Genomic DNA, 18,991 nt, shown 5'->3' with positions numbered 1-18,991 from the left:
AGAAAAATAGAGAAAAAGAGCCACCAGCAGGTAGATCGTGGATAAACAGCTTATTGCACTTGCCTGTAATTTCCATTTTCCGTTATGAAATTGTTTGTCAATAATTGCAAATGGCTACAGAAACCACTTTAGTTTACCTTGGTCACTTGCCTGTGAATAATACGGTGAAAGATCTCTGTAGGAGGCAGAATCAGCTGTGTGCAATTCATTCTCTGGTTCTTGAAAATGTGTGGCTTGATAATTTTGAAAAGAAAAGCTTCCTCCGTCAGGGAAAACGAACCAAGTTTTTTAAAAATGCGATTTTCCCATTTTAGAGTCAACTACAGGTTGTACCATGTCTAAGATAGAGAATTCTTGCTTTTGAATAAGGGATGTGGGGAGAAATAGATGACGGGAGGCTTTGTAGGAGACAATTGACCCGGAATAAAGAAGAAGATACTGAGAACACAGCTCTATACTGTTACTTAGGCTCAATTTGTTCTGTTTGGATTGTGCTAGCTAGTTCTGCCCTGTTATGCACCCTTCGAAAGTTATGGCTGCTTGAATAATTCTAAAAACATCTACATCCAAAAGGAATAGAGAAAAGGAAGAGCTAAGCTCCAGTGAGTGCAGGAGAAAGTTAGAGGTCTGGAGAGATGTGCTCTTTTCAAAGTTGGCTGAGCAGGTTGAAGCTGCTGTGGGGCTTGTTTAATTGGTATTTATGCAGCAAATAACCCGTCTGACATTCACATTGGCAATTGCGTGCCAATCTTTGTGCATGAATGTTCCATTGTCTTCAGGGCACGATGTACAGCACACTACACACATGGTTTTTTCTTTCCAAGTTTCCTTCCTACCACCTTCCTCGGGTAGGTAGAATGCCCATCATAAAGATGACCTTGTTTTGGTTGGGGGGAGTGGAGTTGCTCTGTCCCAGTGTCTTAAAAGAAGATGCTGCTTGAATTTCTCTCTTCCTGGACCCACAGCCAAGACCTGGCCACATCTCCATGTCTGTCAAGTTGGCTGGCTTGCAGAGGTTCAGGAAACTTGCTGTTTTCTTAATAGACTCTGACTGGGCGTCCCCAGACTCACAAATGTGGTTCATTCAGTAGGGATGGCCACTTCATGTTGTTCCCAGGAGAGGCTATGAGCTGAGAGTTGGCTGGCTTATTGTTTCCATTTCAAGAGAGGGTTTTCTTTCTGCTAGGAATTGGAATTTAGATTTGGGCTTTCTCTCTTCTTTTTTTTCTTTGATTTTCATTTCTACTTGGTACTTTGACAAATTGCGACAAACTCACCCACTCACTGGGAGGGACCCTGAGCATAATATTGTCTCATCCCAGGACACCCTTTCTTAGTGGTGAGCATTGCTGTTGGAATGATTTGAGAGGTACTATTGAGACGCTCCTGACTCCTAGCTCCCTGCTCTGGCTTGTTGCATTGCTAGCCTTAACCATTATTAATGGTGATATTTCTTTGGTAAATAAATTATGGCTCTCCTAGGAATCATTTTGAGAATGCAGATGTTCCATTTGGGGATGACAGTAATGCATCTTCAGGCTTTGATACCTGCTAATGAATCCACTCACTCCCTGGGGAGGGCCAAGGTAATGAAAGAACAAAGGCACTGAGGGAAGGAAGAGACCTAGTTCTGGGGAGGTCAGGGCAGGGCAGGGCAGGGCAGGAGGTGAGCAGAAGTGGGAATATCTAGGAGGGTCCTCAGAGGAGTATAGATTGTTGGACACATGTGTTGCCAATTTCATACTTTTCCAGGCAGTGTTATGCCTAAAGCTAGAAAGCTGCTGGCTATTTATTGGCTGACTTTTCCAGTGTACCTACAACTTAGGAAGGTTTCCGGTTGTCTTGTTTTCACAACAGGAGATTATCTTGTCACCACTTTCTTCAGAATAGCGATTTAGATGCTCAGTGTCCATGACCTTTAGTTCTCCAGGTCAGGCATGGTACTTCCATTGACTTCTTCTTGCGTCCTTTCCAGTTTTCCTTCAAGCTCTGTGCTCTCCATATAGGCTTGCCAGGGTTGACTTTTTTTGGACCTGTGACCCTTGTTAAGGTCTGACTAGACCCAAGTGTGATGAGAAAGTGGTTTTCTTAAATCTTCTAAGTACAATACACCAGTAACATATTTTAGTTCTAGGACAGATTGTTTAATAGGATCCCTGTGCATTCTTATAGCACTTGGCAGTTTATAAAGTACTTTGACACACATTATATTGTTGGATTTCACAAACTGGGAGATGGGGGAAAATCATTCCCCATTTTAGAAACCAAGAAACTGAGATCTGGTTAAGTGACTTGCCCAGTGCTATACAGTGAGTACTGGGGGAAGTAAGCCTAGAATCAGTGTCTCCTAGGACTCTAGAACATCTCACTCACAGTCCTCATGATCAAATCAGGGTTAGTTTGAGATCCAGCTTGTCCTCCTGCCCCCATGGGGCATGGAGTAAGGGAAGGAACATAATGGCAGTCCTGCATTTGAATCCTCGCCTGAGACTTTAGACACAGTCGTATAATCTGTTTTCAGGTTCCTTAGATCCTGAATGGAGGCTGTGATACCAACCTCATAGTTGTATTTTAGAGGGAAATGAAATAATGTGTCTGCAGCTCCAGGCACACTGCAGGCATTCAGTAAGTGTTGATGTCACCCACTTTCTCTCTTCTTATCTGATACATATTATAAAAAGTAGCTTCTCATTACTTCAAATATGGTCTTTTTGTGCAATAGCTGTGTTATTGGAAAAATAAGGGCACAAATTGAATTCTCCTAAATCAGATTTTTTTTTAAATGCCTAGGATTTAGCTGTTTAAAGGAAACCTGTGGTGAATTCTTTTGTAATGCAAATAATTACTTTCTAATTTATCTGTTTAGTAAGTCGAGCTTCTTCTGTATCAGATTTTTTAAAATATGAGGCTGGCTTGTGTAGAAGAGCTTTCACAATCCTCTCACTGGTGAAAAAACGTCACTCAACTTGCAAACAAAATCAGTTATTGTGTTCAGTTGGCAAAGCCTTGCTCTGATGTTTGAGCATAATCTCATATTCCCTTATTATTAAGTAATAGAATCTTAGAATAGGAAGCTGGAAGACACCTTAGAGATCACGTGGTCCATCTCACTCATTTCACAGATGAGGAAATGGAAGCACATATGGGTGAGGGGACATGTTCAGTGTTACCAGCCAGTGACTGTCAGACAAAGATCCAATTCCAAGCCTCTGTTGCCAGGGGAGAGCTCTGTCTGCCCCATCCTCACTCTGCCCCACCAAGAAGCCACAGACATGCACACATATTGCAGCATGGGAGATAATACAGAAATATGATGCATTTTCAAAACAACCAAAAGAGCTGCAAGTGTGAGCAGTCATATGAATTGATGAGAATATTCAGCTTAACCTTTTTGTTAAAGAGCTGAATGGAATGCAGCATAGGAATGCTGCTTTGGAGTTTTTATGAGAAAAAAATTACAATTCTTGGATAATGGTATTCCTCAGTGAGGATTTTACCCTATCATATTTTAATCATACCTGCTAAATGCCCAAGGAAGATGTGATGGCAGATCCAGAGAGACCCTGCATGTGTTGGTGGGTGTGTTCCCCTTGACATCAACCTGGCCAGGAGACCTCATTTGGAGCAGAAGTGTTTGGACAAACTGCATTGGATCTTCTCAGCCCTTTGAGAGATTCAGAAATCACCTCCCTGGAAATGCCCCCAGATTGTCCCTTCCTAATTAGTACGTTATTGTTCTTCCAGAGCTAAGCATCGAAGATGTGCACCTTTCTGAAAGATTGCAGTGGAGGGGCAGGGCCATTCCCTTTCCTTGTGCTGCCGCAGTGAGTCCCTGCAGCACTGGGGTCTTTCTCCAAGGACAGGACCCACCTTCTGGGACAGATGACTTTGGTGGCACTGCCACTTATCAGCTCACCATCTCAGGGGTTGGGGCCATATTCAATCCCTCTGAGCCTTCTTTTCTCATTTATACAAGAGCTAATGCCTGGTGTATGAAAATTTATGGAGATACTGTGTTAGGTACTTGACACTGGTACAGAGAAGGTGTGTATAAAATAAAGCAGAATTCTGGGCTCTGGCCAGTGAGGAGGTGTCCTTCTGGCCTTTTAGGAAACAGAGCACATTTAGGGGCCACAGGCTCAGGGTCCAGCCAGGGTGCCTGCTTCCAGGAGTCTTAGGCCAGGGGACTGCCCATGGAGGGCCCCATGATGTATGATGTGCCCTGTAAGTAAGGGTGGGCTGGCGGGGGAGTGCACAGGAAGGGCTATGAGGGTTCATGGTTAAGCCTCCCCAAAGGGTTCCACGGCCTCTCCCTGTGGGCCCAGACATAGTGCTGAGAGGATTTGTCCCCCTCTGAGATTGGTTTCAGGAGTCCAGACCTCATGCCTCCTTGAAACAGTCCAGCACCGGCCAGGCTTCTGCCACATGTCAGAGGCAGGTCAGTTTGAGAGAGGAGCTGTTTATACTTTAAATCAAACACAAAACATACAATAGAGGTATTTGGATCTATAGCTCTGAAAGATTATGATTTCTTTAAAACTCATAGACTCCACTAGGATGAGTTTGGATTAAAGCTCACAAGAATTGTACAAGAGCAAGATAAGTAATTTAAGATTATACAATGAAACCTAACTGATGTAGTTTCTCACAAACTTTCAAATATATTTTTTCCTTAGGGTTTTTAAAAGGGGAAACTATACCTTCTGGCAGTGGAGTCTGATTTTTATGACAATGTATCAGATTTTGAAATAAATGCAAGATTTAAATATTTTATAAGTAGCTCTGATTTTATTTTTTAAAGTGACAAACGAAGTTCAGCAAAAGCTCACCAACTGGGCAAATACAGAAAGAGTTGCTCTGCTCTAGTAGAAAATGAATTACAAACTAAGTTAGCAACAATAACTCCTGTTTACTGAGCCAGATACTATGCTTTCCATGTGTGCTGTGTGGCAGGTTCTATCACCCCTTTACAGACAAGAAAAGCAAGCTTCAGAGAGGTTACATGCAATTAATTCTATGTTCCAGAGACGGAAACTCCAGCAAAAATTCAAGTGAGCTGTCCAATAAATGAAACTGAAATGAAACCAAAACTGAACCTCTCGTTTTCCATTTCAGTGCATTTGACCACTAAACAAAACTGATTCCTGCCTCACTGTTATTCATCCTGCAATCTTTTTTTAAAAATTAAAGCTCCAAACAAAGCTATGAGATGCCAAAGAGAGTAAACAATATTGCAATCACCAATAATTTTAAAAGCGACTCAATTTTATTACTTTCTGGACTGTACAGCAAGTGGAACTAGGTTAATGCCACATGGATAGGTAAGGATGCATTGTGATGAACAGATGGGCTGTTTGTATGTTCGTCTATAATTGAAAGCCATTTATTCTCTTAAGTGTTTTAAGTACTTGGGGGATGGCTTGGTGTAAAGAAGAAAGGCGGGCCCAAGACCCACCCACTCCCCCTAGACATTTCTCCTTCACCTTATTTATTGATTTAGTCTGTACTCTGTCAGAACAAGGGTCAGCCCAGCCACGTGGAATTGGTCTCAAAACCTCAACTAGTGATCAGAGTTAATGAGGTTTTACTATCATGTGACTGGTTTTCCTTGTGAAACTGTTAAACACAATCTTACTTCTCTTAATGGGTGGCCGGTGTAATTTATGGCCTATCACTTAAATGGTTTCATCCAGAAAATCAGGTTGACTTTCTGAGTGTTTCCTTTTGTGGAATGCCTGAGGTCAGGCTGTTATTGAATCACAGATTTTCTGAGGGAAAAGCAGCTGCTAGGAGAATCCAGTGTGAGGGACTAAACAGTTAAGTGGTGAGAAAAATCAGAAAGGATGAAGTATTTTGGGGGCAGCACAGAGGAAATCTAAGGCTTGATGTGTGCTGGGAGACAGGGAATACTTGTCTTAGGCGCACAGAACTATCTCAGCCGAGTGGGTCATTGGCTGGCTAGGCTGCCAGGTGTTTGCTCAGAAATATGGGGCAGTGGGCTGCTATGAGCCCTCTTTTCTAATCTGAAAGTGCAAAAAATGCAGCTTTCTTTGAAGGTTTTTGGGCATATTTTCAGTTATCCCCCAGGGAAGCACCATCTTTCCTTTCGGGACAAGAAGGATAAAAAGAAAATTTTATGAACTGGAACGTGAACAAGTGAATGGAAAATACAAGCAGATGTTGGTTGGCTAGGTTACAGGAGAACTGTCCAAATTTCAGGTTTCCAACCCATATGTAAATAGGTTAGAAATGATCATTAGATTACCATCCTACCAAAGTAAATTGGTGCTGTTTATTCTCTTAATTAGCTGTGCATTACAAATCTCAGATTCCCTGTGTTAAGTCAGTTCTCATTTTCAGTCACATCTCTTCAAAAGTCGTTTGAAAAAAATCTTATGGAATTAAGGGTGAAGGCCGTAGGAAAAAAACTTTGTAGATTTGCATGTAGCCTTTTTTTACTTCAAGTTATTTCTAGTCTTGAAGTCTTGATGAACTTTTCCCCACTGAGTCAGACAAAATTAAGCAGCTCTTCAATTGATCGCCAACTCTGATTTGCTCCTAGTGATTCTGGGATCAAGGCATGTTTCCCTCAGAACTGTTAATATACCCATTGCTCCCACCCCGACAAATTAATTGGAAACCCTGACAATGGTAATAGGAATATCTTCACATGTCATCTTCCCTGTGTGTTTCATTTTCAAGTCTTTGTTTTCTTACCAGAGAATAAGACAATTTATATGAAATAGCTGACTTTCTATGTTAATTTTTTTCACAAGCTACAAAACTTACACATTTTTTAGCTCTTTGGGTGGATTTCTTTCTTTCTTTCACTTTGTAATTGAATAATCACTTTTTCCTACTGGGTAATTTGAGGCACTAAAAAAAAGTCATTAACAGATGACTGGCTTGTTGGATACATCACAGAAAATAATATTTATTATGATTCTGTTGACAAAATTAGAATGCTAAATTCAGATAGCTGCAAAAAAAAAAAAAAAACAGATTTGAAAAGAAATGGTGCCATCAGTTGCAGGATTTTTACCTTCATGGAAATAAGGTTTATTGAAATAAGATGATAAATAAAAATGCTTTCTGGCTTGGGAGAATCAACCTAGTTCCTGATACTGTTCAGTTTCCCTTGCTCCAAAAGTGTCATCAATCTCCCTGTTTAGATGCAGTGCAGCCAGGTGTTCAGAATCACAGGGGGACAAAAAGAATTATTTTCTTACTGAATAGGGGATTTTTTTTTAAGAGGCTGGCGTAAACAGGGCTGCAAAATGTGAAACATGTAGACCCACTGAACTAAACCCCCTTTTTTCCCCTCTTCCCAGGAATAATTCTGCTACAAGGCTGATTTCAAGGACATGAATTGCTGACCTCATCCCAACATCAGAACCTCAGAACCTCAGATGTTCTAATTTTTGCACCATTCCAGGCAAGTTGATCTTATAAGGAAATAAAATTGAACCTTAGGGGTCTGATGGAAATTCACTGTGACATTCAAATCAAGAAAACTTGCTGATGCCCACAGAGCCTTTTCCCCATGGGCCCTGATGGTAGCCTCCAGAAGGTGCAGCCTCAGATGGTCCCCTTTCTTCTGTGGCAAGAATAAACTTTGGGTCTTGGATTGCAGTACCACCCGTGGAGAAAATGGTATGCGAGGGAAAGCGATCAGCCTCTTGCCCTTGTTTCTTCCTCTTGACCGCCAAGTTCTACTGGATCCTCACAATGATGCAAAGAACTCACAGCCAGGAGTATGCCCATTCCATACGGGTGGATGGGGACATTATTTTGGGGGGTCTCTTCCCTGTCCACGCAAAGGGAGAGAGAGGGGTGCCTTGTGGGGAGCTGAAGAAGGAAAAGGGGATTCACAGACTGGAGGCCATGCTTTATGCAATTGACCAGATTAACAAGGACCCTGATCTCCTTTCCAACATCACTCTGGGTGTCCGCATCCTCGACACATGCTCTAGGGACACCTATGCTTTGGAGCAGTCTCTAACGTTCGTGCAGGCATTAATAGAGAAAGATGCTTCGGATGTGAAGTGTGCTAATGGAGATCCACCCATTTTCACCAAGCCCGACAAGATTTCTGGCGTCATAGGTGCTGCAGCAAGCTCCGTGTCCATCATGGTTGCTAACATTTTAAGACTTTTTAAGGTAGGTAAAGGCATTGTCTTTCTGACCATTGTGAAAGAACAATGAAATGCTATGACTCCAGCTGCAGGTTTAAGAAGAAAGTGAAGATGGTGAAGGTGCTCATAGACCCTTTTGGTGTCACCAGGTTCCTCAAATGGGGCATTCTGTATGGGGCATTCTACATGTATTGGTTTATTTCCATTACTTACAATTAACTGGATTAGTTTTGACTCTTTTTTTTTTTTTTTTTTCTGAACACAGAGAAAGGTGAAAAGTTCTGTGATATATTGGGTCCTTGTCATCTTGGGATAACCTCTTTATTAGGCTCATTTTAAATTAAACAAGCATTTTTGAAGAGAATAATGAACTCAGCGCATTTATCATGGAAAACATTTCTATGGTATTTGAGCTGTTTAATTTACTGAGTGAAACTTCTTTAAGGTGGGATGCTCTATTATGACAAAAGTTTGTTCATGAAGAAACAGTATTTATTACTAATGTGTAGATGGGAGTGACACTCTGGGAGATGAGATGGCCATAAAATTGTCAGGCTTATTATAACTACAATAGAGCAGAACCTTATTAATTCAGACTGCTCTGATACAGACTTGGAATAATTATATATAATTCTTATTGCATTAAAGGTTCAAATTTAGCAGGATAAATTAGACTTTTTGATTTAGGTTTGGTGATCTATTACCCATATGTTACATTTATATATTGAATAAAATTGGAAATATGGAATAATATATGTAAAAATACTTTGAAAATTATAAAGTGCCGTAGAACTAAAGTTATTGTTAACTCACCATTTTCATTAACTTTTTCATTTTATTGATTAATAACCAATATGTAGTCTTTTGTAATAGACATAATTTGTTTAATTGAAAATACTTTCACTCTGGTTTCTTACTCAGGGGGACATGAATTTTTCAACTTAATCTGAATTAATGAGCCTTTGTTTTATATTGTGAAAAATGGTTCCTGGCTGGGCGCAGTGGCTCACGCCTGTAATCCCAGCACTTTGGGAGGCCGAGGCGGGCGGATATTGAGGTCAGGAGATTGAGACCATCCTGGCTAACACAGTGAAACCCTGTCTCTACTAAAAAGATACAAAAAATTAGCCCAGCATAGTGGCACATGCTTGTAGTCCCAGCTACTTGGGAGGCTGAGGGAGGAGAATCGCTTGAACCTGGGAGGTGGAGGTTGCAGTGAGCCGAGATCTTGCCACTGCACTCCAGCCTGGGCGACAGAGCAAGACTCTGTCTCAAAAAAATAAAAAAAAAAAAAGAAAAAAAAAGGTCCTATGCACATTAGATTTAGAAATATTAAAAGAATATGGAGAAGTTGGACAGATGACAAGTATTGTGACAAATGTGAACAAAGTGATGGGAAATGTCACACAAAAGATGAAAGGAATTGAATCAAAGGATTTCTGGCTTGGCAGATATCTAGGAGGCACATCTAGTCTGGCCCACTCATGGCACTGGAATCCTCTTTGTAACATCCCCTTGAGTGGCTGTGTGGCCTCTGTATGAATTTCCCTAGTTTAGAAGAGAAAATGCTATGAGGCAACTTAATGGCTATTTTCAGATAGATGAAATTTTCTCAAATAAGGAGGATGCTAAGCAGAAGCTCTCTGCATCTAAGGAGTACTGAAGAGGCACAAACAGGCTTCAGGGTGTGCTGGAGACATTTGAGCAGGACATTAAGAAGCGCCTCTTGACAGTGAGAAGGACACAATTAAAACATATAGCCAGAGTTGCTCTAGTTCTCCATTTCTGGAAACCTTCAAGGGAAACTAGGCAGTTGTTAACCATTTCTCTTAGTTAGAGGGACTCCTTGTTTAGAGGGAAGATGTGGAACCAGAATTCTCCAGGTTTCCTCCCACATCTTGGGATCTAGGATTCCTCCCAGCTACCCTAGTTCTGTGCCACGTGGCATTTTCTGCTCTGGGGTGGTGTCCATCTCAGACATTTCTGTAACTCTTCTCTCTGTTTTGAACTCCCTCCTCACCTGCTCCAAGGCATCTCTTTTCTATTTTTAACTTAGCAGCTGTGGTTCAAAAACATCACTTTTAGAGGAGAGGAAAAGTTTCCTAAGAATTTTCTCTTTTTGGTTTCCCTCCCCTTATAAACCAATTCGGGTTCCCGCCAATACCATTGTAATTCATGTGAATCCTGGCTGTTTCCTGTAGCCTGGTGCCCAGCTAAAAGTGGGCAAGGATTTGAGGAGTGTGATGGAGGAGATAAGGTGTTCATATGAGGTTTTCCAAGCTTGTTTGCATTTTTTTTTTTTGGCCATAGAATCAGCTTATCTGCAAAATGGAAATAATAAGATTGTGTTAGATTGTTGGGTATATTTAATGAGAAAATGCAGGAAGGCTTCCATCAGGACCTGGTCATGTCCTTTGGTTTTTTGGGCTATTGAAGGAAACTCCAGGCCACTTGAAGGCAAGAGGGTGTTTTGTTTTTATGCAGCGGGGATCTGGCTTCTCTCTTCTCTATTCTTCCCTCACTGACTGGTTAGTTCTCTTAATTTCTTGGGTAATTCTGGAGGGACCCCATCTGACTGGGTGAGAGGGTTACTACTGACTCTCTGGGCAGAGTCCAATGCCCCAGGCCATCTCTTGAGACACCCACCAACACATGAAAGGGCAGCTCTTGCTACCCTTAACTGAAGTGCAGGGAGTGGGTGGGTCACTTATCGCCAGGAGGGGATGCTGTTATGGTAGATGTCATGACTAACATGATCAGTTCACTGATCCAGAGTGCGCGTTTAACCTACAGAAGCAAATCTAGTTATTAACCAAGTTATTGGACTTGAAAATCGTCTGTAATTCAGAAGTCCATCAGTGAGATGTCGGTGCCTAGTCCATCTTACAGGTGATTCTGGAACCATAAGAATGTGAATTAGATAATAGCAACTTATGCTACTTTACTTTGATTTTTATGTGACTTTCAGGAAGCACTCCATAAGTAGTATTAATTATAAAACAATTGGGATAGAAAATTGTCTACTCTATGTATAGATGACTTCTGTTTATACATATATGCTAGGATGGTCGTGAAATATTGGAATAGTTATCAGAAGAATGATTAGCAGTTAATGCATTGGAGATTGGCATATAGCTCCTTTTTGAAAAATAATACTTTTCTTAAATACTAATTTTCCAAAGGCTATGACTTGACTAAAAGTAAGTTTTATGACAGTTTTCTCAAGCTTAGGCCCTTTCAGGGTAGCAAAAGACCCACAGAATCTAAAAATATGCCCAGAAATAAATGTATTGCTGGTTATTCCCAGATAATGGAGTTGAAGGAGGTAGAGCATCTCCATTGAAGACGTGCAATGAACCTTGATCATAAGGAATACAAACAGGGTCTTAATTCATGAACTTACTCACTGTCCCGCTCAACAATAAACATAAATTGGGGTTTTAAGAATGTGGTTGCGATGTGTTTAAAATTGTATGGAAAACATTTGGGCCAAATTTGGAAGTGATCCCTAAATGTCTCAGTTTTCTTTTTTTGGACAACTTTAGGAAGGCCATATATTTTACCTGCAGCATCTTCCTGAACTAAAATGTGAAGGAGACAACGTCTCCCACGCAGCCCCATTTACCACTTTCTTCAGTCTTGCCTCTCCTGTGTCAGCCTCTCCAGTCCTTGTATTCCTAAGTGTTCTCCTAATCAAAACCTGATGCAAGGGATCTATGTGTTGTCAGCTATCTGCATGTTAGTATGTCTGTGTTTAAGTCAGAGGAGGATTTTATTTCCTTCAGGATCACTAATTGTGGAATGAAATGGGATTTGTCTTTGTAAAGGAGATGCTGGCATCAGTTGGGGAGGTTCATTTAGCCCCAACAGAGACTGCACTTAGTGGATAGCCACCTCCTCTGCTGGAATACAGGTGGTCCTGCTCATCTGATCTAGAGGGAAGTGGTGTCATCCTGTCTTTGTTTCTCTTCTTATCCAAGCTCAGAAGCAAATGAAAAAAATGGGCCTCTTTAACTTTAGAAGAGGGTTGAATAAGGGCCTGGAGCTGGACACAACCTGGGAACAGAAGATGCCATGTGGCGTAGGTCCATAGGATACTGAATGCTTTACTAGATTAGTGATATTCAACCCCGAGTGTACGGTGGGGTTCATACTGCTGTTGCCTCACCCACAAGGGGTGTGGGCTGCATTCTTAAAACTACCTGGGAGGCTTTTCGAATGGCAGGATCCAGTGAATGATGTGTGCCTCCCAAGCCCCTCTCCGGGAACTATTTTTATTGAGATGAGTGTCTCATATCCCTGAGGTGTGTTGGGAGTGGAAACAAATTTGAGAGTTACAGAACAAGAATTTAATGATCTGAACTTTTTAGATGCACTAGTGTACCCTAACACACACACATACACACATGCACACACACATCGTGTATCAGCTAACATGGGGCAGAGCAGACCTAGGTGATTGCTTCACTCATATAGCATGCTAATGGCTTTAGATAACAGAAGTATCAATTAGGATAATGTGACATGTAACGGTAGAATAGCAGACCCAGAACAGCTCCATTCTATACAGAGGTATAAACGACACCTCAGGGGCTTTTGTACTGCAGGCAACCCAATGAAAAGAGGGGCCCAGCTCCCCATAAGAGCTTGTGTAGTTTGGAAAGAATTTAAAAAGGAGAGGGTCTTTGGAAATGTTTGAGAAGCCCATAAATTTGTGTTTTATAAAGAGCTCAATTTTTTTCTCCTTTCTAGAACATTTCCTCTCCTCTCCTTTAAATTAAAGCAAATCGATTCCTCCAAACACTAATCATATGTCTTACTTTGAGCAAAGATTGAATATTCTAAGTTAAAAACAGCACATTGATGCTGGAGGTAACTCACATTAATGTCCACAAAGATGCATTGGGTTGTAATATATATTCAAATATATATTCCTCTCTCTTTTGTTTTTCTAGTTAACTTTACCTGGATTGTTAATTTTCTACCCCTGAAGGATAGGGGTTAGATAGTCTGTAGTGTATCCTTCCCAAAGCAATCAAATGAGACTTTTTAATAGAAATCCATTTGTGGGTGGGCTAGATAATTTCACCTCCTATGTGGAAGTGTGCTGGTTATAAATGGCTAAAATTGATCTTCATATGAAGTCAATGAAATACTGAGAAGCATCTTGTTTCCCTGGCAGTCTTCGCCTACCCTGCTATGTTTATGAAGATATATTTTCTTCCAAGAGACTCTACCAACTGTAGCAACCACTTCCATAAAGCCAAGCATTTTTTGAGTTATTTATTGCATGCAATGGGTTTTATTAGCTTCAAAACTTTGAAAAGGTAAATCTGCCATACCCAGGCTCATCTAGAGATGAACTCATAAATGAGTGCAGTCAGTAAACTCAGTAGGAGGTAAATTTCATGTTCAATCTCATTTGATGGCAAATAGATAATGGAATATTGGGAGATGGACTTCTTCAGTCAACTCTTTGGTACTGTAGCAGGGTTTCATTTAACTTTGAAAAGAGCTCACTCTCCTTAGATAAGAGAGGACTGGTAAGTAGCACTTAAACTCCCAGCTACAGAGATCTTTCAAAATGGAGACTTGGTAATGTCTTTCCCCTTCTTAAAACTCTTTAATGGCTAGGGTTTTCCCCAGGATGAAGGTCCACTTCCACTTTGGGGATCCTTTTCTCACTTTCCTTGACTAGATTGTCTCTTTGTTACAAGTAACAAGCAGCTTGTGCTTCCTCTCCTTAGTGTCTCTCTCACTGGGTTGTAGTTGTTTACCTACTTGTCTGCATCTCCCACTAGACTGTAAGCACCATGTGGGCAGGGGCATGTCTATCTAGTTTGTTGCTGTATTCCTAGCACCTAGCATGGGCCTGTCAGAGAAATAATGAATGAATGAATAAATCGTATCTCTCTACTCTCTCCCTCATCCCAATCTCAATGTTGGAAATATGTGTTGAATAGATAGGAAAGAAGTATAATTTTTTTTATTTTTCTTGTATACTCCTTTAGAAAAAGGAGGGCGATATGTTTAGGGTTTGTGTCCCCACCCAAATCTCATCTTGAAATGTAATCCCTATAATCCCCACATGTCAAAGGAGAGACCAGGTGGAGGTAATTGAATCATGGGGGTGGTTTTCTCCATGCTGTTCTCGTGATAGTGAGTGAGTTCTCACGAGATCTGATGGTTTTATAAGGGGCTCTTCCCACTTTGCTTGGCTTTGCTTCTTCCTGCCACCTTGTGAAGGAGGTTTCTTGCTTCTCCTTTGCCTTCTGCCATAGTTATGAGTTTCCTGAGGCCTCCCCAGCCATGCTGAACTGTGAGTCAATTAAGCCTCTTTCCTTTATAAATTACCCAGTATCTGGCAGTCCTTATAGCAGTGTGAAAGCAGACTAATAGGGAGAAGTGGAGAAAGAAAGAAACATGATTATATTTTGAGGGTTGCTATTTTCATGTGCTTTCTCTTTTTCATACAAATTTCCATTTAAATGTATTTTTAACATTAAGAAATTGCATTGTATATTTCAAAATTGTTAAAAGAGTAGATCTTAAATGTTTTCACCATACACCAAAAAAAGTGTGAGGTGATGGATTTGTTAATTAGCCAATTTAATCACCCCATATTGTAAACATAAACCATCACATTGTACCCCATAAATACATATAAATTGTCAATCAAAAAATAAGCAAAATATATGAACACATTCTCATTTTGGAAGGTTTAAGCAATACATAGTATGAAAGTACACTTCCAAATGCATAAATCCATTAATAACACGTGCACACGTGATTTTATTAACAGATACGTGATTTGTGACTTTCTTTTTCACTTAATATGTTTGGGAAAATTTTCCATGTTGGTTAATATAGATGTACTGCAGTAATTCTTGATCCCAGCTGCATGTTAGCATTGCCAGCATAGCTTTTAAAAATTATGGATGCCCAGACCCTAGCCAGGACCAGTTAAATTGGTTGGGGTAGAGCCCTGCATTGGTATGTTTTAAAAGATCACCAGGTGATTCTGATGTTTGGTCAAGAATGAGAACTGCAAGACTTTATTTTTTTAATAGTTGCTTGGCTTTTAATCATATGGATGGACCATACCTTATTTTACAAATCTCTGATAAACAGGCTACTTCCCTTTGCTCTTCAAATTTGTTATTTGAAAAACAGTTGAAACAATGCTAGAGCCTCATCTGAATACTATTAGCTCTAGAATGAATCTTGGTGGTGTAGGGCCCTTTCTTGGACCAACAAAGGGGCCAGATGAGTGAACTGCTAAAAGCATCTTGCTGTAAGACAGGGTCACAGGACACAGACATTCCAAGTCATGTCTCTTCGCAACATGCAGTAACTTAGAATCAGCATCATGGTCATATGCTCAGACAGTTCAGGGAGCACCATGACTCTTGGGCGGAGCACATTTTAAACTTGGTGAATTTAAATTAAATTTCTTTTCTTTTCCCTAGCCTTAAATGGCCTGAAATGCTGAAGGGAATACCAAAGACATCTTAAGAGCGTGCTTAGTGATAAATGCCTATGTTTAGGGTGTTTTAAATAATGAGGTTGTTTGAAAAGTAGTGAGAAGTCTTTCCATAAGAATGGTTTGTGACTGGATGTTATATATTTTGGCTTACAAAATTGTCTGAAAACCTTTCTAGAATAAGTCAGGGTCTATGTAAATAAATCTGCATAAGGAAAGTACTGTGCTCTTTCTACCCATTCACCCTAGAGACTGCAGGTTTTTAAATTTTATAGACTTCACTTCAGAGCAGTTTTAGGTTCACAGCACAATTGAAGATTGCAGTGGTTTTAACACAGGTGTCTTCCTGGGCTCTTCTGATAGCTTTTTGCAACCAAAGGTAATGCCTTCCTAGGAAGACTTAAAATCTGAAGGCTGTCCTGTGCTCAGTCCAATGGTTATCACACTGTAGCATGCGAGAAATCACCCAGAGTGCTTGTTGAAACACGCGTTCCTGAGCCCACCTGCAGAGTTTCTAATTCAGTGGGTCTGGGGAGGCCCGGGGTGGGGTCTGAGAACTGCCATTTCTGATGGTTCCCAGGTGATGCTGATGCTGCTCTTTTGCACATCACACTTTGGAAGCACTGCTCCATACAAATTGCTTGCTGGCTGACTTAGCAAGTCAAAGTGTGCAAAACAAAAATGAGATTTAACAGTGTTCTGTCTGGCAGCAGCTTTTTTCTTTTGACACACACCTGGTTGGATTTCTGTTCATATTGGTCATAATCACAGCAGCTGTTGTGTGGATTTATTTTTAATTGTGTGCATTTTTGAGTTGTGTTCCTTATTAAGTAATGCATAGCTCATGAATAATGATCAGTGCAATGGTCACTTAAACACAATTTCTTAAAGTAGGGTCAGGCAGATTACCATTTTATGCATTTTTACTACCTGAGACAGTAGAGCAGACTGATTTAAGAAACTTAGATTGTAAGATACACATTAATTGAGAATTGAGAACAGTAAAAGATGAAAGAGGCTATGATTTTTCTCAGCTACCAGCAATTTGTCTTCAGAAACCATGACAGCTACCTCCTGATTTCCATTAGGCAATGAGATTGCAAATAACATTCCACAGCAGTCTTAATCAATAGAGGGTCACAAGAGGCCCTTGCTTCCCCACAGTGGGAAAAGGGCTTATTTACCCATTTAATTGATATAACACACTTTCTGGCAAAAGAGACATCTCTTTTAGCTGTAATTGGGGGCTTTTCCTATCCCCAAACACTGTCCTCACAACCTGCGTCTACACATCTAATCTTTATGTATCTTGAATACATAAGGAACACCAGGCTGGCAAGGTGTAAGGGTCTAGGCATAGCATTGTGCACAGCCACTATTATCTGTTTCTAGAATGAGGCCAGTCTCTGCTATATTACTTCATTAGGCTCAGCAAGCTAATAGACATGTGTTCTCAATGTTGGCCATTAGTCTCCCTCTAAGATTCTTCAAGGCTCCATCTGGGATTATGGAGGTTAGTTTCCTTGGTGTAATACAGCCCTGGCTTAGTCCCAGCTTCAGGGACACCATGGATCTGTCTCTGTATCTCCTGCAGTGCCACTGAGGCTCCCTTGGGACATGTGGATGGTGACTTATTCTTGGCTCTAGTGTCTTACTCTTGCTTCCTCTCACATGGATTGAGAGTGACCTCTAGCTTCGACTAGTGCTTGTACTATTTCTTTATGTTGTGGCAATTCTATTTGTTAGTTTTCAGAGTGATTTGTCATCTGATCTCTGAGTATTTGAACTTATATTATTTCTAGAACAAATACCATGTCATACTGATGTAAATTTCTTAGATATTTGCGACTTATAGATATGTTTGTTATCAGGAGATGTCTGTTCAAATTATAGATTATTTTAACATATTTATCTAGTGGTGCTGATACTCTTGAGTAAAATAGATTAATATGAATTATATGAAATAGGTTGGGCTCTGTAGTCAGACTGCCCGAGTTCAAACTTTGACCTAATGCTTGTTAACTGTGTTACCTTAAGCAAGATAGTTTATCTCTCTAATTCTTAAGCTTTATCTGTTAAACAACTCAGGCCGGGTGCGCTGGCTCACACCTGTAATCTCAGTACTTTGGGAGGCTGAGGCAGGTGGATCACAAGGTCAGGAATTCAAGACAAGCCTGACAAACATGGTGAAACCCCGTCTCTAATAAAAATACAAAATTAGCTGGGCATGGTGGCATGTGCTTGTAATCCCAGCTACTCAGGATGCTGAGGCAGGAGAATCACTTGAACCTGGGAGACAGAGGTTGCAGTAAGCCGAGATCACGCCACTGCACTCCAGCCTGGGTAAGAGAGCAAGACTCTGTCTCAAAAACAAAACAAAAACAAAAAACCCCAGTTAATAATAGTACCTTTTTCATATGGTTTTTAATGAAGACAAGTAAGATACAGCTCAGAGTCCTAAGCAAAATCCCTGCTCCATAGGAGGCACCATAAATGTTTGTTATGATGATGATAATGAGGAGGAAGATATTTACCTCTGCTATTAAGAGGATATCCATTTTGAGTGGTACCTCTCCTCCAGTTTCTCAGCCATTCATACTGACTTGCCCTATTTTGTGAACAAAGGCAGATTAGCATTAAGTGTGTAGTCATTGGTCAAGGAACAGAACCGATGGGCCAGGTGTGATTGCACACACTTTTAATCTCAGCACTGTGGGAGGCCAAGGTGGATGGATTACTTGAGCCCAGGAGTTCAAGACCAGCTTGGGCATCTGAGACCAGCCTGAGCAACATGACAAGATCCTGTATCTATAAAAAATACAAGAATTAGCTGGCTGTGGTAGCATGCCCTTGTAGTTCTAGCTACTCTGGAGGCTGAGGTGGGAGGATTACTTGGGCCTGGGTGGTTGAGGCTACAGTGAGCCATGATCATGCCACTGCACTCCAGCCTGGGAAACAGAGTGAGACCCTGTCCGTCTGTCTCTCTCTCTCTCATACACACGCACGCGCACACACACACACACACACAAAAGAAAAGAAGAAACAGAACTGATGGCAGGTCTAGATTGGCTCTGGCATAGGGCAAGCCTATCTAGTTTTCTTGAAGGCCGAACTTGAGACTAGGACTTCATCAGCTCATGTTCCAGCCAAGTGAGCTAAGAAGGTGGTATACTGCTATCCTTCCAAATCCATGTGTTGGGTGGTAAGAGTCAGTTTTATTAAAAAAATGGAAAACCCAGAGAAACATTAGTTTTCTATTTTTTTAAATAAAGTTGCACTAAATTTTAATCTTGTTTCAGCGCCAAAAGAAAAATACCCTTAGGATTCAATTGTTTAAAAAAAAAAGAAAAAATCACCAATTCTGGCTCACGGA

General features: G+C 40.8%; 1 protein-coding gene across 2 annotated transcripts in view; it reads left to right on the top strand.

Moving 5' to 3' along the window:
- Positions 1-18,991, top strand: part of GRM8 (glutamate metabotropic receptor 8) — a 938,300-nt gene that overhangs the window by 104,177 nt on the left and 815,132 nt on the right. For both annotated transcript variants that reach the window (XM_054495924.1, XM_054495925.1), the window contains one exon: positions 7,332-8,160. In XM_054495924.1, coding sequence (XP_054351899.1) covers positions 7,651-8,160 — 510 coding nt within the window. In that variant the 5' untranslated portion in view covers positions 7,332-7,650. The remainder of the gene's footprint in view (positions 1-7,331; positions 8,161-18,991) is intronic.

The sequence above is a fragment of the Pongo pygmaeus genome, chromosome 6 (genome assembly GCF_028885625.2).
Source record: "Pongo pygmaeus isolate AG05252 chromosome 6, NHGRI_mPonPyg2-v2.0_pri, whole genome shotgun sequence".
Taxonomy (NCBI): domain Eukaryota; kingdom Metazoa; phylum Chordata; class Mammalia; order Primates; family Hominidae; genus Pongo; species Pongo pygmaeus.
This window is presented reverse-complemented; position numbering and strand designations above follow the sequence as displayed.